Source organism: Pristiophorus japonicus, chromosome 1, assembly GCF_044704955.1.
Source record: "Pristiophorus japonicus isolate sPriJap1 chromosome 1, sPriJap1.hap1, whole genome shotgun sequence".
Lineage (NCBI taxonomy): Eukaryota > Metazoa > Chordata > Chondrichthyes > Pristiophoridae > Pristiophorus > Pristiophorus japonicus.
In genome coordinates, this window is record NC_091977.1 from 428,662,231 (window position 1) to 428,686,291 (window position 24,061).

General features: G+C 44.0%; 1 protein-coding gene across 1 annotated transcript in view; it reads right to left on the reverse strand.

Moving 5' to 3' along the window:
- The window catches only part of spidr (scaffold protein involved in DNA repair), a 451,063-nt gene that overhangs the window by 75,223 nt on the left and 351,779 nt on the right, over window positions 1-24,061 (reverse strand). Inside the window, exons 13-14 of the mRNA XM_070892572.1 lie at window positions 20,037-20,195; window positions 13,597-13,656 (exon numbers count right to left, since the gene is read on the reverse strand). Of these exons, the coding sequence (XP_070748673.1) occupies window positions 13,597-13,656; window positions 20,037-20,195 (219 nt within the window). The remainder of the gene's footprint in view (window positions 1-13,596; window positions 13,657-20,036; window positions 20,196-24,061) is intronic.

Genomic DNA, 24,061 nt, shown 5'->3' on the forward strand with positions numbered 1-24,061 from the left:
CATAGGTACCGTCCACTTCCCTTTGCTACACGAACAATGAGATGCTTCTTTCAGAAAGCACCTCCCCTTTAAGAAGTGCAGACTGCATTTCACACTGCAGGCTACCTTGAAATAAAAATCACACTTCCCATGAAATTGGGCTGTCTGCTGAGCCTACCAGCAGGGTTTCAGTGCTGGACTCAGCGCTTCAATCATGTTGATTATCAGACAGCGTGAATTTTGCATGACAGTGTCCATAATAAAACTGGGGAACTGGAGGCAATAACACAATGCAAGAAACCAGACATAGTAGCAATTACGGAGACATGGCCACAGAAACATCAGAACTGGAAATTAAACATTGCAGGTTATAACACATTTTAAAAAGGTAGAAAGGGAAAAGGGGAGGAGAGTAGCTGTACTAATTAGGGATAACGTAATGGCAGTAGAAAAAAGTGATATAGCTATCAATAAAACAGAAATAGAATCCATGTGGATAGAGATAAAAGATAATAATGGATCAATATGGGTAGTCTACAGACCACCTAATAGTGGAATGGAGGCGGAGGAAGAAATATGCAAACAAATTAGGGAAATAAGTAAAAACATAGAGTAATAATCATGGGGGATTTCAACACCCCTGATAATAATTGGCCAGAAGAGGTAGGTAAACAGGTAAAGGGAATGGGATTCCTACAATGTGTACAGGACTCCTTTCTAACTTAATTTGGAAGAAACCCTACAAGGGAGGATTCGTTATTGGAGCTAGTAATGGGGAATGAACCAGAGCAGATAAAAGTACAAGTAGGGGAACATCTCGGTAATAGTGACCATAATATAATACGCTTTAAGATAATAATTGAGAAGGAAATAAGTATGACGAAGACCAGGGTAACAGATTGGAAAAAAGCCGATTTTGTGAATGGAACTTGGGAAAATAAAATGGACAACAATATTGGAAAACAATGATGTATAACATCAGTGGGAACCATTTAAAATGGTGTTGAGCAGAGGCCAGGAAAAATATATTCCACTTAAAAACAAGAACAAACGAAACACTAAAGAGATACCATGGATGAATAAAGACACAAGGGAAAAACTGAGGGCAAGGAAAGATACATACACTAAGTACATGGACAGTGCGGAGAGTACAACAAGGTAGAATACAAAGTGATTAGGAGAGAAGTCAAAAAAACAATGAGGAAGGCAAAAAGGAACTATGAAATTAAATTATCAAGGAACATAAAACAAAATAGTAAAATTTTTATAAGCACATAAATAAAAAAAATAGGAAAGTCGGGATGGGACTAGGGCCACGAAGAGAGGGACAGGATAGAGAGATGACAGAAATATTAAACAATTACTTGGCTTCAGTACTTACCAGGGATCCAGAACAGGGTGGATATGACATTGGATGATGAGATTAGAAATTAGATAAATGCATTTAAAATAAAATGAAGAGAAGCATTAAATAAACTAATCAAACTCAGAGGATAAAACCTGTGTTCCAGATGGATTACATCTGTGCATTTTAAAAGAATCTAGGGAAGAGATAGCAGGAGGCATTACTGCACATATTTAATAATTCATTAGAAAATGGTATAGTGCCAGAGGACTGGTGGATAGCTAACGTAATAGCTATATTTATGAAGGGAGATAGACATGTCCATGGAACTATAGACCAGTGAGTTTAACATTGGTGATAGGAAAAATAATGGAATCCCTACTAAAGGAGTACATCGAACATCTAGAAACTAAAAATATAATGAATGTAGTCAGCATGGATTTCAAAAAGGAGTCTTGCTTGACCAACCTCATTGAATTTTTTGAAGAGGTAACAGAGAGAGTAGATAAGGGTAATGCCGTAGATGTAATTTATCTAGATTTTCAAAAGGCCTTCGATAAGGTATCACATAATAGACTAATGAATAAGGTCAGAGAAAGTGGAGTCGGGGCCAAGTAGCAGAATGGATAACTAGCTGGCTTCAAGACGGAAAGCAGAGAGTAGGGCTAAAAGGTAGCTATTCACAGTGGCAGAAGGTGGGAAGTGGTGTTCCACAGAGATCAGTGCTGGGACCACTGTTGTTCACAATTTGTATTAACGATTCAGAATCAAAAACACAATTACTAAATTTGTAGATGACACCAAATGGGGGGATAGTGAATACTGAGGAGGACTGTTACAAATTACAGGAAGACATTAACAAACTTGCACGATGGGCATATAATTAGCAAATGAATATCAACATGGTTAATTATGAGATATTACATTTTGATAAGAAAAATAGGGAGGTCATATGAAAAATATGAATCTAAATGGGGTAGAGGAGCAAAGGGATCTAGGAGTACAAATACACTAATCACTAAAATTAGCAACACAGGTTAACAAGGCAATAAAAGAAGCTAACCAAGCACTCTGGTTTATTTCTAGAGTGATTGAATTGAAAAATAGAGAAGTTATGCTAAACTTGTATTGAACCTTGGTTAGAATACACCTGGAGTACTGCGTATAGTTTTGGTCTCCATATTTAGGGAAGGATATACTTGCATTGGAGGCTGTTCAGAGAAGGTTCACTCGGTTGATTCCAGAGAAAAGGGGGTTGACTTATGAAGATAGGTTGAGCCTATACACATAGGAGTTCAGAAGAATGAGAGGTGATCTTATCGAAACATATAAGATAATGAGGGGACTTGACAAGGTGGATGCAGAGAAGATAATTCCACTCATAGGGGAAACTAAAACGAGGGGATATAGTCTTAGAATTAGAGGCAGCCCGTTTAAAAGTGAGATGAGGAGAAAATTCTTCTCTCAGAGTTGTAAATCTATGGAATTCTCTGCCCCAGAGAGATATGGAGGCTGGGTCATTGAATATATTTAAAGCAGAGAGAGGCAGATTTTTGAGCGATAAGGGAGTAAAGGGTTATGATGTGCAGACAGTGAAGTGGAGCTGAGTCCATGATCAGATCAGCCATGATCTTATTGAATGGCAGAGCAGGCTCGAGTGGTCAAATGGCCAATTCCTGCTCCTATTTCTTATGTTCTTATACATCAGAAAAGGATGAACAGGCTGGGTCTCTTTTCTCTTGAAAAGTGAAGGCTGAGGGGTGACCAAATAGAGGTCTTTAAAATCATGAAAGGTTTTGATAGAGTAGATACAGAGAGAGGTTTTCCACTTGTGGGGAAGAGCTAAACTAGAAGCCATTAACATCGAATAGTCATCAAGAAATCAAATAGGGAATTCAGAAGAGTGATGAAAATGTGGAACTCACTACCACAGGGAGTGGTTGAAGTGAATAGTATAGATGCCGTTAAGTGGAGGCTAGACAAGCATATGAGGGAGAAGGGAATAGAGGGTTATGTTGATAGATTTACATGAGGAAAGATGGGTGGAGGCTTGAGTGGAACATAAAGGCCAAATGTCCTGTTTCTGTGCTGTATACCACTTTGGTAGCAAAAACAGGAAGGCAGAATATTATCTGAATGGTGACAGATTAGGAAAAGAAGAGGTGCAACGAGACCTGGTACATCAGTCATTGAAAGTTGGCATACAGGTACAACAGGCAGTGAAGAAGGCAAATGGCATGTTGGCCTTCATAGCGAGAGGATTTGAGTATAGGAGCAGGAAGGTCTTACTACTGTTGTACAGGGCCTTGGTGAGGCCACACTTTGAATATTGTGTTCAGTTTTGGTCTCCTAATCTGAGGAAGGACATTCTTGCTATTGAGGGAGTGCAGCGAAGGTTCACCAGACTGATTCCCAGGATGGCAGGACTGACATATGAAGAAAGACTGGATCGACTAGGCTTATATTCACTGGAATTTAGAAGAATGAGAGGGGATCTCACAGAAACATATAAAATTCTGACAGGATTGGATAGGTTAGATGCAGGAAGAATGTTCCCGATGTTGGGGAAGTCCAGAACCAGGGGTCACAGTCTAAGGATTAGGGGTAAGCCATTTAGAACCGAGATGAGGAGAAATTTCTTCACCCAGAGAGTGGTGAACCTGTGGAATTCTCTACCACAGAAAGTTGTTGAGGCCAGTTCGTTAGATATATTCAAAAGGGAGTTAGATGTGGCCCTTACGGCTAAAGGGATCATGGGGTATGGAGAGAAACCAGGAATGGGGTACTGAAGTTGCATGATCAGCCATGATCATATTGAATGGTGGTGCAGGCTCAAAGGGCCGAATGGCCTATTCCTGCACCTATTTTCTATGTTTCTATGTAAATATATAGGGCCCGAAATTGGTGGACATACCGCCCAAAATCAGCAAATTGATCGAAAAATACCGATACACCGGCCGGCAGAAAATTCATTCGTGGCAAAATTGACAAATTGATCACTTACCACCGACATATCGCCGACCCTGCAGACCACCCTGGAAAAGTGGTTTTAAGTTGATCTTCAGTCAGCGGTATGCATCTTTATCTGTAAATTTTTTAAAAATCTCTCTCGCTTCCCCCAACCCCCAGTCTCCCCCACCCCCCCGCCCCCCACAGCAATCTCCACCCCTCCCGCAAGCAACGATCTCCCCCCCGCCCTTCCAAGTAGCGACCTTCCCCCCAAGCAGCGATCCCCTCCCACCTCTCAAGCAGCGATCTCTCGCTTCTCTCCCCCCACCCCCCTCAAGCAGCGATCTCTCTCTCCCCCCGCCCCCCCCACCCCAAGTAGCGATCTCCCCCCTCCCTCCACCAAGTAGCAATCTCCACCCGCCCCCCCACCCCCCCCCACCAAGTAGCGGTCCATCTTCACAGGTAGCTCCTCCCACAGCAGCGATTCCCCCCCACCCCACATACTTGCACATCGCTCTCAGGCCAGCAGTCTCTGTACATTCTCATCAGTGCCTCTCGGGAGGCGGAGCTTCGCAGCAGCATGCGCGTGCGCACAACTCGGGACCTGAAGATTCCTGAGTGAAAATGATTCACCCCCTACACACCGTCGCCTGCACTCCGCTCGGCATACCGCCGAGAAAAAATTGCCAAAAATTGCGCACAATCTACCCCAGTGGTACCCGGCCAACATACCACCGAGAAATGGGCAGACGATCAATTTCGCCCCCATAAATTAAAACAAATGTTTGCTATATTTTTCTCCCATTTGAACCATATTAACCCAAAAATCAATTACTTATTTGCCCTTGTTATTCTGGCAGTTTATTTTTCCGCCAGCACCACTCGATCACTCATGTTCCACCATTTATGCTGGATTTCCACACAGGCCTTTCTTTCAAATTCTTATTGGTAACTCTCCTTTTCTTTTAACATTTTCCTGCAATTGAGCTTGCTTTCCAAACTAGTATCTGGGTCTTCATTGTGGATTTCCTGCTATCCACCAAAATATTCCATGGCATTAAGATATCCACCAACATAAAAGTTGACTAACACCACCAAACTGAGTTTCCAGATTAGGCAGATTTTGTGCTTAAACAGCTGAAATGTTAGGTGTTAAAAATAATTGCAATTGCTGCTAAAGTATAATTGGTCATGTGACGGTTCCAAACCTCTCCAAGAGCAGAGGCAGCGGACCTTAGAGGGACCAGAGCTGGGAGCAAGAGCAAGATAAAGAACGCAACAGAGGAGGCCCGAGAGCAGAGGACATAGAAACATAGAAAATAGGTGCAGGAATAGGCCATTCGACTCTTCGAGCCTGTACCACCATTCAATATGATCATGGCTGATTATGCCCTTCAGTACCCCATTCCTGCTTTCTCTCCATATCCCTTCATCCCTTTAGCCCTAAGGCCACATCTAACTCCCTTTTGAATATATCTAACGAACTGGCCTCAACAACTTTCTGTGGTAGAGAATGCCACAGGTTCACAATTCTCTGAGTGAAGAAGTTTCTCCTCATCTCGGTACTAAATGGCTTACCTTATCCTGAGACTGTGAACCCTGGTTCTGGACTTCCCCAACATCGGGAACATTCTTCCTGCATCTAACCTGTCCAATCCAGTCAGAATTTTATATGTTTCTATGAGATCTCCTCTCATTCTTCTAAATTCCAGTGAATCGAAGCTTAATCGATCCAGTGTTTCTTCATATGTCAGTCCTGTCATCCCGGGAATCAGTCTGGTGAATCATCGCTGCAATCCCTCAATAGCAAGAATGTCTTTCCTCAGATTAGGAGACCAAAACTGTACACAATATTCAAGGTGTGGCCTCACCAAGGCCCTGTACAACTGTAGTAAGACATCCCTGCTCCTATACTCAAATCCTCTCGCTATGAAGGTCAACATGCCATTTGCCTTCTTCACCGCCTGTTGTACCTGTATGCCAACTTTCAATGACTGATGTACCATGACACCCAGGTCTCGTTGCAGCTCCCCTTTTACTAATCTGTCACCATTCAGATAATATTGTGCCTTCCTATTTTTACCACTAAAGTGGATAATCTCACATTTATCTACATTATACCGCATCTGCCATGCATTTGCCCAAGTCACCCTGCAGCCTCTTAGCATCCTCCTCACAGCTCACACTGCCACCCAGCTTAGTGTCATCTGCAAACTTGGAGATATTACATTCAATTCCTTTGTCTAAATCATTAATGTACAGTGTAAATAGCTGGGGTCCTAGCACTGAACCTTGCGGTACGCCACTAGTCACTGCCTGCCATTCTGAAATTCCTACTCTTTGCTTTCTGTCTGCCAACCAGTTCTCGATCCACGTCAATACATTACCCCCAATACCATGTGCTTTAATTTTACACACTAATCTCTTGTGTGGGACCTTGTCAAAATCCTTTTGAAAGTCTAAATACACCACATCCACTGGGTCCCCCTTGTCCACTCTACTAGTTACATCGTCAAAAAATTCTAGAAGATTTGTCAAGCATGATTTCCCTTTCATAAATCCATGCTGACTTGGACCGATCCTGTCACTGCTTTCCAAATACGCTGCTATTACATCTTTAATAATTGATTTCAACATTTTCCCCGCTACTGATGTCAGGCTGACTGGGTCTATAATTCCGTGTTTTCTCTCTTCCTCCTGAGAGGGAGCAGAGCAACTCAACACAGGCAGAATTTGAAAGAGTGACTTCAGAATAAAAAACCTAAAGTGACGTCGGCACATAGGAAGGAGCTGATTGGTGAGTAGCTGGTGAGTGTTTTTTTACGGCTTGATTTATTTCTGCTCAGGAAGTTCATAGTCTATTAGGTCGAGGCATGGCAGGGCAGCTCAGTCCCACGGAATGCACATGCTGTGCTATGTGGGAAATCCAGGGCACTTCCCGTGTCCTGGACAACCACATGTGCCGAAAGTGTCGTCAGCTGGAGGAGCTCGAGCTCCGGGTTTCTAACTTGAGCAGCAGCTGGCGTCACTGCGGTGCATCCATGAGGCTGAGAATTTCGTGAATAGCACGTTTCAGGAGGTGGTCACCCCACAGCTAAAGAGTGCGTAACCAGAGACAGAATGATCCATCAGACAGAAGAGGAGGACAAGGCAGGTAATGCATGAGTTCCCCGAGTGCATCTCCTCTCCAATCAGTCTATCTCCAAGATGGCGGATGGGATAGCAGCTCCCTAGGGAGCTCACCCCGAACAATCCTTCCCTCTGGCCATCTGCTGCCATCCTTCAACTATCTCTCCCTAACCTTCCACTCCCACTGTCGAAGCCCCGTCTGGCTCTAACTTTGACCCCCCAAAATACTCTCCTACCCCTAAAACCCGTGCTGCAAGGGCCCACTGCCCACCCCCAATCACGACTTGCCTTCCAGGTCGACCTCTCTACTACGAAGTGTCCTCTAAATGGACTCACGCTCCGCACTGGCTGACTCAGCTCCGGCGATCTCAAATGCGGTGAGCCTTTGACCAGCTCCAATCTCAAGTTTGGGCCTTATTTTCACTCCTCGCCCTCATGCACGAGCCTGCAACCCTCCGACGACGTCCTGGACTTCACTCCACCGGCGACATCCTGGCCTTCACCCCTTCAGCGACAGCCTGGCCGCTGGCCACCCTCAATGGCGGAATCACTGTCAAGCACGTGGTGTGCACAATAGCTGTGGTAACTCTGATCTATTTGACATTTCCTCCTCCCACAATGTGGACCTCTGACTTTCCCAATGCCTACCCTCAGCCAGGCCTCGGTTTTCACACCACCTCACCGAAGAGTGCTGCTCAGCACTGAGCTTACGGTTCCATCTCGCCGCAGGCAACTAGGCTCATACAGCAGTGCCTGGTCTCCAGTCGTCTTGGACCCCCTTGCCACTGGACCAAGACCTTGCTCTACTAAGCCCATGTAGTAGCCGGTGTGAAATGGCTACCCCACGTTAAAAGAACTCACGCACGGGCATCTTCCACCCTTCAAAATGAAGTTCAGGACCTGGAACGTCAGGACCCTCGTGGATAACTCCAACAGCGACAGACCAGAACGCTGCACCGCCATCTTTGCCCGGGAACTCAGACGCTGCGATGTTGACATCGCCGCCCTAAGTGAGACCCGGCAGGCAGGGGAAAGCCAGCTCAAAGAACAAGATGGAGGTTATACCTTCTTCTGGAAAGGCAAACCAGAGAAAGAACGGCGCGTCCACGGAGTCAGTTTCGCTATCAGGTACAACCTGGTCGATTGCCTCAGAGACTTCTCCTGCGGGATGAGTGAATGACTCACCCTATCCCAGAACCAGTGCACCAGATACGCCACAACAGATGAGGCCAAAGAGGGATTTTACTCCAGCCTTGAACAATCCCTGTCCCACGTCCCTACGGACGACAAACTGATCGTCCTCGGTGACTTCAACGCCTGAGTCGGAAAGGACACAGACCTCTGGGGAGGTGTGATCGGCAGAGAGGGGATAGGGAAAACCAACTCCAGCGGTACCCTGCTTCTAACAAAATGCCTAGAACACAACCTTGTCATCACTAACACCATGTTCCACCAGAGGGACAAGTATAAGGCATCGTGGCAACACCCTCGCTCCAAACACTGGCACCTGCTCGACTATGTCAGCATTCGAGCCAGGGATCACAAGGATGTGCGCATCACCCGCGCCATGACAGGAGCTGACGACTGCTGGATGGACCACCGCCTAATTCATTCCATCATCAACATAGTTCCAAAGCGGCGATGGCAACAGAAGTAGTGCCGCAAAAAAATCAATGCTGAGGCATTCAAAGACCCAGCTAAGAGAGCCCGACATAGCCAGTGCCTCACTGCTAACCTGGCTACCCTTGATAACCGCGAGGCGCAGAATGCCCACAGGGCTTGGCCTGCCCTCCAGGCCACCATAATCAATGCCCGCGAAGAGACGCTCGGTCACTCAACCAGGAAACACCAGGACTGGTTTGATGAGAATGACCAGGAGATCCAAGAGCCAATAAATCGCAAGCGCAGGACATTTTTGAACCTAAAACAACCCAACTTGGGAGCAGCAAAGCAGCTCTACAGAGGGCTCAAGGGCCGAGGTTCAACAAAAAACCCACTACCTAAATGGTAGGTAGAGAAAGCACAGGAGATTCAGCAGCTGACCGACAGCCATGATGTGCGAGGATTCTTCAACGCAGTCAAGTCCACCTGTGGCACAAGCACCCAAGGCCCCACTCCACTGCTGGCCAAGAACAGGGAGACACTCATCAAGGACACCGAGGCAGTCAGGACCTGCTGGAAGGAGCACTTCGAAGATCTCCTTAATCGAGACTCTGCCTTTGACTCCTTGCAATAAAGGACAACATTCCATTTGCCTTCCTAATTAGCTGCTGTACCTGCATGCTAACTTTTTGTGTTTTATGTACAAGGACCCCCAGATCCCTCTGTACCACCGCATTTTGTAATCTCTCCCCATTTAAATAATAATTAGCTTTTTTATTTTTCCTATCAAAGTGGATAACCTCACATTTTCCCACATTATACTCCATCATGTTTCTATGTTTCTATGTATGTATCTGCCAAATATTTGCACTCACTGAGCCTATCTATATCCCTTTGTAGATTCTTTGCATCCCCCTCACAACTTGCTTTCCCACCTATCTTTGTATCGTCAGAAAATTTGACTATATTACACTCAGTCCCTTCATCCAAGTCATTCATTTAAATTGTAAAAAGTTGAGGCACCTGCACTGATCCCTGTGGCACCCCACTAGTCACAGTGACAGATGTTAGGATAAGAACATAAGAAATAGGAGCAGGAGAAGGCCATAAGGCCCCCTGAGCCTGCTCTGCCATTTAATACGATCATGGCTGATCCGGTCATGGACTCAGCTCCACTTCGCTACCCACTCTCCATAACCCCTTATTCCCTTACCGTTTAAGAAACTGTCTATTTCTGTCTTAAACTTATTCAGTGTCCCAGCTTCCTCAGTTCTCTGAGGCAGCGAATTCCACAGACACACAACTCTCAGAGAAGAAATTTCTCTTCATCTCAGTTTTAAATGAGCGGCCCCTTATTCTAAGATTATGCCCTCTAGTTCTAGTCTCCCCTATCAGCGGAAACATCCTCTCTGCATCCACCTTGTCAAGCCCCCTCATAATCTTATACGTTTCAATAAGATCACCTCTCATTCTTCTGAATTCCAATGAGTAGAGGCCCAACCTACTCAACCTTTCCTCATAAGTCAACCCCCTCACCTCTGGAATCAACCTAATGAACCTTCTCTGAATTGCCTCCAAAGCAACTAAATCCTTTCGTAAATATGGAAACCAAAACTGCACGCAGTATTCCAGGTGTGGCCTCACCAATACCCTGTAGAACTGTAGCAAGACTTCCCTGCTTTTATACTCCATCCCTTTGCAATAAAGGCCAAGATTCCATTGGCCTTCCTGATCACTTGCTGTACCTGCATACTATCCTTTTGTGTTTCATGCACAAGTGCCTTCCGGTCCCGCTGTACTGCAGCACTTTGCAATCTTTCTCCATTTAAATAATAACTTGCTCTTTTATTTTTTTCTGCCAAAGTGCATGACATCACACTTTCCAATTATACTCTATCTGCCAAATTTTTGCCCAATTAACCTGTCTATGTCCTTTTGCAGATTTTGTGTGTCCTCCTCACACATTGCTTTTCCTCCCATCTTTGTATCGTCGGCAAACTTGGCTACGTTATACTCAGTCCCTTTCTCCAAGTCGTTAATATAGATTGTAAATAGTTGGGGTCCCAGCACTGATCCTGCGGCACCCCACTGGTGACTGATTGCCAACCTGAGAATGAACCATTATCTCTACTCTCTGTTCATTAGCCAATCCTCTATCCATGCTAATATATTACCCCCAACCCCGTGATCTTTTATCTTGTGCAGTAACCTTTTATGTGGCACCTTGTCAAATGCCTTCTGGAAGTCCAAATACACCACATCCACTGGTTCTATAACTGGTCTATTGTTTCCTGTTTTCTGTCCTGCCACCTTCAACAATTTGTGCACACATACCCGCTAAGTCTCTCTGTCCGTGCACCCCCTTTAGGATTGTAGCATTTAGTTTCTGCCCTCTCCTCATTCTTTTTACCAAAATGTATCACTTCACCCTTTTCTGTGTTAAATTTCATCTGCCATGTGTCTGCCCATTTCACCAGCCTGTCTATGTCTTCCTAAAGTCTATTACTCTCCTCATTATACTTCCACGTTTCGTGTCATCTGCAAATTTTGAAATTGTGCTCTGTACACTCACGTCCAAGTCATTAATATATATCAAGAAAAGCAGTGGTCTTAGAACCGTTGAGTTCTGTGGCCAGCAAACTGCTCTGTACTGGATGACATCAAGTTTCTTGAGTGTTGTTGTGGCTGTACCAGGTGAGTGGTGAATATTCCATCACACTCCTGACATAAGCCTTGTAGATATTGGAAGGTTCAGGCGGTGAATACCTGGAATATTGCATGCAGTTTTGGTTTTCATATTTACGAAAGGATATACTTGCTTTGGAGTCAGTTCAGAGAAGGTTCACGAGGTTGATTCTGGAGATGAGGGGGTTGACTTATGAGGAAAGGTTGAGTAGGTTGGGCCTCAACTCATTGGAATTCAGAAGAATGAGAGGTGATCTTATCGAAACGTATAAGATTATGAGGGGGCTTGTCAAAGTGGATGCAGAGAGGATGTTTCCACTGATAGGGGAGACTAGAACTTAGAATAAGGGGCCGCCCATTTAAAACTGAGATGAAGAGAAATTTTTTCTTTCAGAGGGTTGTAAATCTGTGGAATTCGCCGCCTTAGAGAGCTGTGGAAGCTGGGACATTGAATAAATTTAAGACAGAAATAAACAGTTTCTTAAATGATAAGGGAATAAGGAGTTATGGGGAGCGGGCAGGGAAGTGGACCTGAGTCCATGATCGGGTCAGCCATGATCATATTAAATGGCAGAGCAGGCTCGAGGGGCCGTATGGTCTTATGTGAACCACTCATAGCAGAGTACCCAGCCTCTGTCCTGCTCTTGCAGCCATGGTGTTGATACAGCTGGTCCAGTTAATCTTCTGGTTAATAGTGAGCACCAAGATATTGCTGGTGAGAACTCGGTGACAGCATATTTGTACCAGCATGCTATAGATAACAAAAAATCAACAAGCCTATATATTTTAATGTTGCGCTTATGTTTCTTTTTTCTCCCAATCCACTTGTCAATTTTCTATCCTTAACCAAAACCAACATTATGCGCAGCATTCACCAGCATTTTAAACAGCTGAGCAACTGTTTGTTCAGAGTGCTTGTTTTGGACAAGGAAGTATATACATGCAACAAAATGAACGTGAAATATCTAAACAAAAATCTGCTTTCATAGCACATTCTTTTTAAATGGTTGAGTAATGCATTGGTCTTTTTTAATTTTTATCTCCCCGCCAGTTTCAAGTGCTGGTGAATTCTGCTCAGCTCTTCCAGTGGTGCTTCCTCTAATCTAAAGTTATGTGGTAGAAGCCACATTGGAACATGGAAAACAGGTCCCAGGACAACACTGATCAGCAGAATGGAAAAATAGTCAATAAAGCATCAGGCAGAGAAAGATGAATAAGTTATTCGAATGTAATTCGTAGGAAAACTCTTGGGATCCATAATTCACAATCAAATTAATGAACATTTATCGATGTATGGGATAATCCAGGACAGCCAACATCCAACTTTCAGAGCACTAACTGAGACAGGTTACACACTGACTAGAGCAGCAAAATTCAAACAAGTGAATAAATTATGCAAATGAAAGAACATAAAATGAAAAGTAAGATTTACATTTATATAGCACCTTTCACAAACTCGGGAACTTCCAAAGCGCTTTACAGCCTATGAAGTACTTTTTGAGGTATAATGTAGGAAACATGCCAGCCAATTTGCACACAGCAAGGTCTCACATTCATCAATGTATTAATGACCAGATAATGTTTTAGTGGTGTTGACTGAGGCATAAATGTTGGTCAGGACACGGGGATAACTCCCTTGGCTCTTCTTCGAAATAATGTCATGGGATCGTTTACATCCACCTAAAAGGGCAGACAGGGTTTTGTTCTAACGCCTCATCCAAACAACGGCATCTCCGGCAGTACAGCACTCCCTCAGTACAGCACTGAAATGGGACTTGAACCCACAACTTTCTGACTCAGGTGAGAGTGCTACCAGTAATGATGAAGTATCTATTTGTGGCCCTATACGAGTGTAAAAAATAGTGATGATGCACCTCAGCATTTTAGCTAAATCAATCTGTTCATACCTGGAGCCTTCTGTAAATGACTTCTGCATTGAAACAACATCGTTGGCTTTCTGGAACATGCTGAAATTAGATAGAAAAAGATGGTAACTTCGAACAAAGTAAAATGTTTCATTGTTTTAAATATACATTGATAGATGCTTAACAACGAAGAGTCAGAACTTCAAATCGCATTGGAGGTACACATGTGTATGAAATGGAATGTTCTGCTTCTTACAAACAACCATATAGTTTAACTTTGGCTAAAAGATTTATTTTAAATAAAGGAATTGTTGTAATGCTTACCTATACCATTTTCCAGCAACTGAATCCAATTTTTATACAATCCTAATCCGTTTTATTTATATTTTAAAAATACCATTGAGCTATACTAAAATTATGATGTGTGTTACACATTTCAGGTCTGCCTTAGATATTCTCTTGGTGGTGCCAGAAGCGGTCTGGGCATCTTGTGTTTCCTACATTACAAAAGTGATTACGCTTAAAAGTAATTCAATTATAGTAAAGCACTTTGGGGTATCCTGAAGTTGTAAAGGTGCTGTGTAAATGAAAGTATTTTTCTTTTATGTTTAACTGTGTGTCCCAACTACCCATTATACAACCACATAACCCAGGGTGGAACAACGGGACCATACTTTGATCAGAACTGGAGATTGTGGGCCGGAATTTGCAGTCGGAGGTGTAGCTTCGGTGTACGCCTCCGACCCGATAAAAAATTCCTCACCTACCTGCTGGCTCCCGGGCTTCGGAGACTTCAGGTCTTGGGCCTGCAAGTGTATGCCTGCGTAAAGGCCCACGGATCCCAGGAACGCAGGTGGTTCTGAAGCATCCCTGGGATCACATCGGCCAGGTTCTCCCATCAGAAAGGAGGATTTCTCATATGCTTATGGACAAAATCCCTATAAGCATGAGGAATCCCCAAATAATTTACACAACTGGAATAAAAATAAATGTTCCCATTTTCAAATTTACTTAAAAGTCCTTTTATTGAAACATTTAAAATAAAAATTAAATTTTTTGAAAAATAATTTTAAACATTTTAATCATGACCAAAATTTCCATAAACTAATTTTTAATGTTTATGCGTGATACTTTAAAATTTTTAATTTAACATTTATATTAACCCTTATACAGGTGAAAGCAGCCCCAATGCCAGCTTTTACCAGGTGTAAGGGTTTCGTGGGCATTTGCTGCGCAGTAGTTGGGCAAATAGTCCAACTCTGCGTCAGAGAAAGTGTTTTTTGGATTGGTCCGGATGATCTGTCAAGGCGCACCTTAACAGATCACAAGTTCCAGGTTTTCATGCATGTGGAAACCTTGAACTTGCGGGGCCTTTTACAAGGCTAATGAAGGGGAATGGAAAATCCGGACGTGTGTCTTTTGCACATGTCATCATTTGCGTTTCTCTGATTTTTCCAAAAGTGACTGAAGCATCTTGTGAGATAAGGTCAGATAGGAATTGTTAAACTGCATTATTTCATCATCATGATAGGCAGTCCCTTGAAATCGAAGAAGACTTCCACTTTAAAAGTGAGTTCCTAGGTGACTGAACAGTCCAATATGGGAATTACAGTCTGTGTCACAGGTGGGACAGACAATTGCCAAAGGAAAGGGACAGGTTTGCCGCACGTTCCTTCTGCTGCCTGCGCTTGTTTTCTGCATGCTCTCGGCGACGAGACTCGAGATGCTCAGTGCCCTCCCGGATGCTCTTCCTCCACTTAGGGCGGTCTTTGGCCAGGGACTCCCAGGTGTCGGGGATATTGCATTTTATCAAGCAGGCTTTGAGGGTGTCCTTCAAATGTTTCCTCTGCCCACCTGGGGCTTGCTTGCCTTGTAGGAGTTCTGAGTAGAGCGCTTGCTTTGGGAGTCTTGTGGCAGGAATGCGGGCAATGTGGCCCGCCCAATGGAGCCGGCCTAGCGCGGTCAGTGCTTCGATGCTGGGGATGTTGGCCTGATCGAGGATGCTAACGTTGGTGTGTCTGTCCTCCCAGGAGATTTGCAGGATCTTGCGGAGACATCGTTGGTGATATTTCTCCAGTGATTTGAGGTGTCTATTGTATATGGTCTACGTCTCTGAGCCATGCAGAAGGGCGAGTATCACTACAGCCCTGTAGATCATGAGCTTGGTGCTAGATTTGAGGGCCTGATCTTCGAACACTCTCTTCCTTAGGTGGCCGAAGGCTGCGCTGGCGCACTGGACGCGGTGTTGAACCTCGTCGTCGATGTCTGCCCTGGCTGATAATAGGCTCCCGAGGTATGGACAGTGTCAAAGGCCTTTGTAAGGTCAAAGGTGGCCAGGTACATGGGTTGGTGCTGTTCCCTGCATTTTTCTTGCAGTTGTCGCGCTGTAAAGATCATGTCCGTTGTACCTCGTAGTGGACAAATCCGCACTGCGACTCCGGGAGGAGCTCCTCAGCCACAGGGAGAAGATGGTTGAAGAGGATTCTAGCAATGACATTCCATTGGCTGATAAGAGGGAGATTCCTCTGTAGTTGCCGCGGTTGGACGTGTCCGCTTTTTTAAAGATGGTCACGATTACTGCATCTCTGAGATCTCCCAGCATGGTCTCCTCCTTCCAGATGAGAAATTGTGTGGCCAAGATGGCTGTTGGGGTAGAAGGAAGACTTCTCTTCCTCAAGGTGGACTCCGATATAAGAAATTGACACCCGCCCTCTCGTATAACGACCATGGAATCACTCAGACGAAAACCTCTGTTCAACCGTTTTTTATTCAAGCATGCTAGGGAAGGGTTCCGATGAACACTTCTAAGAACAGAGGTTTCTACAGCGACAGTTATACATTGTCTGAGGTTTGCGACCCTCCTACAAAACCATCAATTGACCTACTGCTATCAGCGGTTACATTGATTTGTTGACTCTTATCAGACTGGCTCTGAGTGGTTCTTCCCCACCTGTTGATCTCCTATCACATGTCACCCTTCTGGAATGTGTTATTCAGTGGTGTCATTTGCCTCAGTTCCTCATGACGTGTGATGTAACCTTGCTTCCCAGAGTTTGCTATCTTGTTCCCAAACACCTGCTTTCTTATCCTGTTCCCAAGAGAACTCCAGTCAAAATAGCCAACATGTCCTAGTTCTCATGAGATTCAGATGTAATCTATGTTCTAGACTGTTGACTCTCCACTGCCCTTGGTAGATGTGTTATTCAGAATGTAAGTCTGTATTAAGGTTAACACAACGGATGGTTCATTAACCATCAAGCTTTGCTGCGCAGCAAGCTTTGTTGCTTCCCTCTTTTAACTCAATGTAAGCGGGTGTATAAGCGTGTTTTACATACATAAGCGAGTTTTACATATAATCGGTCAATTACAATCCCTACCGTGCTACAGAGGAACTCCTGATTCCTCAGAACCTCCTAATACTGATAAGTCCTACAATCTAGACCATGTGTCAGATCAATTCACTATCCACTTTAGTGACCATATTTTATCCCCTTACAATGGCGGATGGGATAGCAGCTCCCTAGGGAGCTCTCCCCAAACAAGCCTTCACCTGACCATTATTTCACAGACAGCAAGTGAACATACAGAGTAAGTGTCAAATCAAATCCCACTTACTTAACTCAATTGCCTTTCTCTCATTAAAAAATGGTGGTGGTGGTGGGGTGGGGGATAAATGCCCTGCCCCTTTTGTGGACGGACTTACTTGTTTTTGGCATTACCTTTCTTTCTAGGTAACTTCTAATTGCAAAATCTAAACTCTTACATTTTTAGCTTCCAGCTATGGACCCGAGACTGTGTCTTGCAGTCCTTTTTCAAAACCTCACTGAACCCAAGCATGGGTTCCTTTTTTCATGTCAATATGTCAGCTGTGGCTCAGTGGATAGCATGCTCTGAGTCAGAAGGTTGTGGGTTCAAGAACCACTCCAGGAACTTGAGCACATAAATCTAGGCCGACTCTCCAGTGCAATGCTGAGGGAGTGCTGCACTGTCAGAGGTGCCGTCTTTCAGATGGGAGGTTAAACCGAGGCCCCGTCTGCCCTCTCGGGTGGACGTAAAAGATGCCAAGGTACTATTTCGAAGAAGAGCAGGGGAAATATCCCCGGTGTCCTGGCCAATATTTATCCCTCAATCAACATAACAAAAACAGGCTATCTGGTCATTATCACATTGCTGTTTGTGGGAGCTTGCTATGCGCAAATTGGCTATCGCATTTCTTACATTTCTAGTGTGACTACACTTCAAAAAAAGGCTGTAAAGTATTTAGCACTATCCGGTGGTCATGAAAGATGCTTTATAAATGCAAGTCTTGCTTTCTGTATATCAACTCCAGGAAGTAGAAAGGCGCTGTCTCAGATATCTTCCCGTGCAGGAAGTTATGAACCAACCTGTTAACCAAACCAATTATACTCTCTCCCTGGCGTATTTTCTCCACAGACTTCTTGTGGTGGTGAGGATGATTCCATTCACAAGTGTGAATATTTGCTGACCACCTCGAATGAAACAACAAATTACTTAACGCCCCAGCCATCCTGACTAAACGGTTTTTGAGGAGACATAGATCCTCACTGTATCAGTTTGAAATAGACTGTGAGTTGTGACTTTCTCCAAAGTGACTCATCAGGCTTAATAACACATTGTGAATGCTTGCAGCTTGTGGCCTTTCATTTTAAACCTGTGCAAAATCAAGTGGAAAAAAAAATAACAACGCCATATCTCAAACACAAAATCCTTTTCATGAAGGAAAAAAAATGATCAAATATTCCAAAAAGTGATTATGGGATAATTCTGGTTGGAACAGGTGATTTACAGGTGGGAAATTAAAACTGCTCCAGTCCAAACACTTTTAAAATAAAAATAGTATTTTAAGTGGTAGCTCACTAGAGGAATATACTACTGAGTACCATGTTACATGGTGATATGATACTTCATAATTAATTGCGAGATGTGTGAAATGATAAAAATAATCACTATCTTGAATTTGTAACAAGTATTTTATTCCTGTTGTAACTTTTAGGTTCCTCTTCCCTATTATGCTTCCTGCACTCAGGCAACCCTCCTTGACTGAAAGGACACAGGTGATAGAAAGCGATTCTTGGCTGAGGCAGAGAGATCTGTAGTTACTATGGGCTCAAAATTGGCCCACCCGTTTTTCGGCGCACTCACCAGAGATGCGCTGGCTTTGGGGCTGAAAATGGCACCAAAAAGTTGTCTCCGGATTCTGGCCGCTCTGTGGCCTCTCCCATGGCTTGGCGCGGCGTGATCTGTTGATTAGGGGGCGGAGCTAGGGCCCTGCGCAAAAAACAGTGCCGGCAGCTCTCCGCATGCGCACTGAAGCATTCACACATGCGCAGTAGCTCCTGCCGATGATGATGATGCGTGCTGCAGCGTAGGACCCGACGCGACGTCCCACCCCATCCCGGGCCGAGTGGCCTGCCGCACAGGCCGGCCCGCTGCCTTCCCGGGCTAAGGCTACAACAAACAGGTTGGTGCGGGGAGAGTTTTGATCGGGGGCGGGGGAGTGAAGAATTGTGATCGGGGGATGGGTTGATCCGGGGCTGGGGTAGGGGGGCAGAAGGAAAGTTTTGATCCCGGGGGAGTTTTAATTCGGGGGGGCGGGGTGATAACTGTGTAGCCAATAATTTTAATGAGCTTACTCAAGACTTTCCTTAACCCTGTTGATGAAAATACTTTAAATATGTTTTGTCTCTTTACTTTTTATTTTTGTAGTTTAAGCTTCCATGAATGCTTCTGTTGTATAGTAAATTAACTTTGTGAAGTTTGTCATATGTCCTGCACAGCTGTTTGATCCTAGTCACATTCTTTAGTCAAGTCATTAGTACCCTACTATCTGCGCTGATTTCTTAACTCTCCGCAAGGATTTTCTGTGTGGCCACATATGCTGGCCTAAGTTAGTTTGGAGTAACTATTAGCTGTCCAAAGTGGCCTAAATGGCCTAAACTGGCGTGGGTGACTGGTAATGTCCCCTTTTGAAAAAAACTAGACTAAACTAAAAAAAATCCTAACTAACTCACTTACACTGGTGCAAATTGAATGTGCAAAATGGGGATTTTTAAGATACTCCAGAAAAATCAAGTTGCTCCCCAAAAAAAAACGGAGCAACTCCTGGGCAATTTTGAGTCCTACGTGTACACCAGTCCCTTAGGTCCAGTACTATATTCTCACTAAGTTCTGTGCCTAGTGACCCAGTCAAAATCTGGAGGGTATAAGCCTGAGTGCAAATTTCTAGCAGAGGTTGGTTTTGAACCTAGATCTGCTAGTTCATGGCACAATGAAGAATGTACTGTCTTCATCAATTTCATTTTAAAAGGTTAGAAGATTTATACAAGGATCTGCAATTAGACAAAGGCACATAGATTGAAATAACATCAACAGATTAAACAGTGTTATCAGAAATAAGACATGAATCAAGCCTTACATAGAAGTTTTAAATTATTAGATATGTTCACAGACGTGCCAATTACCTGATGAATATGCTTTAAATTGTGCAGGGTTGAAGGTCGGTAGAGGTCAGAGACATTTTCATTCTGAAGCACCTCTACTCTCCCCTCCCCTGGAAGAGGGGCAAGTACATAGCAGAAACTTGGAGCAGGCAGAATCACATCAGTGGACAAATCTATATGCTGAAAAAAAAAATATCACCGTGTGTATTAGAAGCATTACTTTTAATCTAGATTCAGCTACAGCGCTGAATTCATTTTGCAACATTTTCTCTTCTAAAAATCTAGAACATTTTATCTTTTACATTATATGCAATATTTCTTAACTTTTATTAACCATCTTAAACACAGTCCAAACAATCAATTCAACTGATCAATCAGCTCACCAAAGAAATATATCAAACAATTAAAGGCTCAACAAGGAAAGTGAAGATTGTTGCATATAACTTGGGAAACACTATACAAAGGTTTTGATGGCCAGTTTAATTTTATTATTGCTATTTGCTATTATCCATCATCATCATAGGCGGTCCCTGGATCAAGGATGACTTGCTTCCACAAGAGTTCACAGATGTTTCAATGAAGGACTCGATGTTCCAATCCTGAACTCCAATTGAGGGGGTGGAAGATGTCTGTGCATGGATTTTTTTTAACGTGTGGTGACCGTTGCATAGAAACATAGAAAACAGATGCAGGAGTAGGCCATTCGGCCCTTCGAGCCTGCACCACCATTCAATAAGATCATGGCTGATCATTCACCTCAGTACCACTTTCCTGCTTTCTTTCCATACCCCTTGATCCCTTTAGCCGTAAGGGCCATATCTAACTCCCTCTTGAATATATCCAATGAACTGGCATCAACAACTCTCTGTGGTAGAGAATTTCACAGGATAACAACACTCAGTGAAGAAGTTTCTCCTCATCTCAGTCCTAAATGGCTTACTCCTTATCCTTAGACTGTGTCCCCTGGTTTTGGACTTCCCTAACATTGGGAACATTCTTCCTGCATCTAACCTGTCCAGTCCTGTCAGAATTTTATATGTTTCTATGAGATCCCCTCCCATCCTTCTAAACTCCAATGTATAAAGGCCCAATCGATCCAGTCTCTCCTCATATGTCAGTCCTGCCATCCCGGGAATCAGTCTGGTGAACCTTCGCTGCACTCCCTCAATAGCAAGAACGTCCTTCCTCAGATTAGGAGACCAAAATTGAACACAATATTCCAGGTGAGGACTCACCAAGGCCCTGTACAACTGCAGTAAGACCTCCCTGCTCCTATACTCAAATCCCCTAGCTATGAAGGCCAAAATACCATTTGCCTTCTTCACCACCTGCTGTACCTGCATGCCAACTTTCAATGACTGATGAACCATGACACCCAGGTCTCGTTGCACCTCCCCTTTTCCTAATCTGCCGCCATTCAGAGAATATTCTGCCTTCGTGTTTTTGTCACCAACAGTCACCACATCAGCCACTACACGGGCTCAACAGAGCTCGGCCTTTATCGAGTGGCAAGAGTTGAACCAGAACGACTGGAGACCTGCTCTGCTGCATGGACCAAGAGCGCACACATATCCCAGTGTGGGTCGGCCCGTGCTGCCCCTGGGCCCTCGGCTCTTCTGGGCCCCGTATCCTCATTCGCCGCACCTTCACCCACAATGTTCCAGGGCCCGGCGCTCCAGCTCTATTTATAGCCGCGACCTGCGGTGGTGTTCTCACACAGGTCAGGACGGTGATTAGGTGCTATATAAAGTTTTCTTTACACAGAGAGTGGGGAGAATGTGGAACTCACTACCACGGGGAGTGGTTGAGGTGAGTAAGAGATGCATTTAAAGAGAGGCTAGATAAGCATACACGGGAGAAGGGAATAGACGGTTATGCTGATAGAGTTAGATGATCTTCATTTGGAAAGACACAGATTAAATTGGGGACAGTCAGTATGGATTTATTATGGGAAGGTCAAGTCTGACTAATTTGATTGAATTTTTTGAGGAGGTAACAAGGAGGGTCGATGGGGGTAGTGCGTTTGATGTAGTGTATGTGGATTTTAGCAAGGCTTTTGATAAGGTCCCACATGGCAGACTGGTCACAAAGGTAAAAGTCCATGGGATCCAAGGCAAAGTGGCAAGTTGGGTCAGAGGCAGGAAGCAAAGAGTAATAGGTGATGGGTGTTTTTATGACTGGAAGGTTGTTTCCAGTGGGGTTCCGCAGGGCTCAGTACTAGGTCCCTTGCTTTTTGTGGAATATATCAATGATTTAGACTTGGATGTAGGGGCAATGATTAATAAGTTTATAGATGATACAAAAATTGGTTGTGTGGTTGATAATGAAGAAGAATGCTGTAGACTGCAGGAAGATATCAATGGGCTGGTCTGGTGGGCAGAAAATTGGCAAATGGAATTCAATCCGGAGAAGTGTGAGGTAATGCACTTGGGGAGGGTTAACAAGGCAAGGGAATACACATTAAATGGTAGGACACTGAGAACCAGGGGTCACAGTCTAAGGATAAGGGGTAAGCCATTTAGGACTGAGATGAGGAGAAATTTCTTCACTCAGAGAATTGTGAACCTGTGGAATTCTGTACCACAGAAAGTTGTTGAGGCCAGTTCGTTAGATATATTCAAAAGGGAGTTAGATGTGGCCCTTATGGCTAAAGGGATCAAGGGGTATGGAGAGAAAGCAGGAATGGGGTATTAAAGTTGCATGATCAGCCATGATCATATTGAATGGTGGTGCAGGCTCGAAGGGCCAAATGGCCTACTCCTGCACCTATTTTCTATGTTTCTATGTTTCGAAGTGTAGAGGAACAAAGGGACCTTGGAGTGCATATCTACAGATCCCTGAAGGTAGCAAGGCCAGGTAGATAAGGTGATTAAGAAGGCATACAAATACTTCATAGTCTCTACAGGATATACTCTGGTCAAACTTGCATTTGACCGTGTGTATCAAACCAGAAAAAGGACTCCAGAACAAGTATCCTGATCCATATTACTTAAAGTTGTAGAAAAATCATCAGTTAAATGTCAGATGAAACCAGAAAACGTACTTAACCTTTCCTAAGCAGCAGTTATACTACCGTTTTACTAATGATACAAAGTGCTTTTGAATTCACATCAGAACAAAAGCAGCAATGTAACTCTGGGGTTCGGTTTCAATCTAAAGCTAAGCAGTGTGAGAACAATCACAGGAGGTAGTCTCACATTATTATGAGCTTGCATTAGATGCCGTATTACTCTCTGCAGATTCCAAAGCAGATTTGGAGATAAAATAACAGTGCAATCATGAAATACATTTGGGATCATGAATTTATTTGGAAATGGATAAGAGCCAAACACTATTTCATTACAATGATACTACTCGGGAAGCAAAATGATATTCAACATAATTTACATACCATGGGGCTGATAATGTGATGGTGGGCAGACCCGCTACCTGTATTATCTGGCTTGGAAGCTCCAGCTCTACAACTCATCCAAGACTGTTAGTGCGACAAAATGCAGCTAGCCACCGTGTAGTGCACAAGAAGCCCAAACATAAACACAGTATCCCAAAACTTATGTAAATGAGAAGGACCTCCCAATTATGCAACTTGAATACCTGAGTAGCTATCGACAACAGGCACTTAGGGGCAGGCTTTTGGGACATAAAGAATTTTGGTTCTGGGTGGCCCTCTTTTTGACGTATGGCCATCCTTATTTGTTTTTTTCCTGGCCTCAACAACTAAACCCTGCCACAGAATTTAAGTTCGCGGTAGCTGCAGCGCGCAAGAAAAAATGGCAGCAATGAACTGGGAGTGAGCAACCCTTTCATTGCTGCTGGAATCTGACATTTGGCTCCAATGTTTGCAGAAGTGAAAGTGAGAAGTATTAAAAATCCCTCCCATCGGTTTTTAACTGCAAATCTGCCGGCTGCCTATTCTTAAACATAGAGGCGGGTCTGTGAGACAGCCTATTAACTAGGCCCACTGAAGGAGAAGCCTTTTTCCCTTCCTTCACTTATGCTGTGAGTTTGGACACTCTTATGTGTCTAGTCTGAAGCATTTTAGTGAA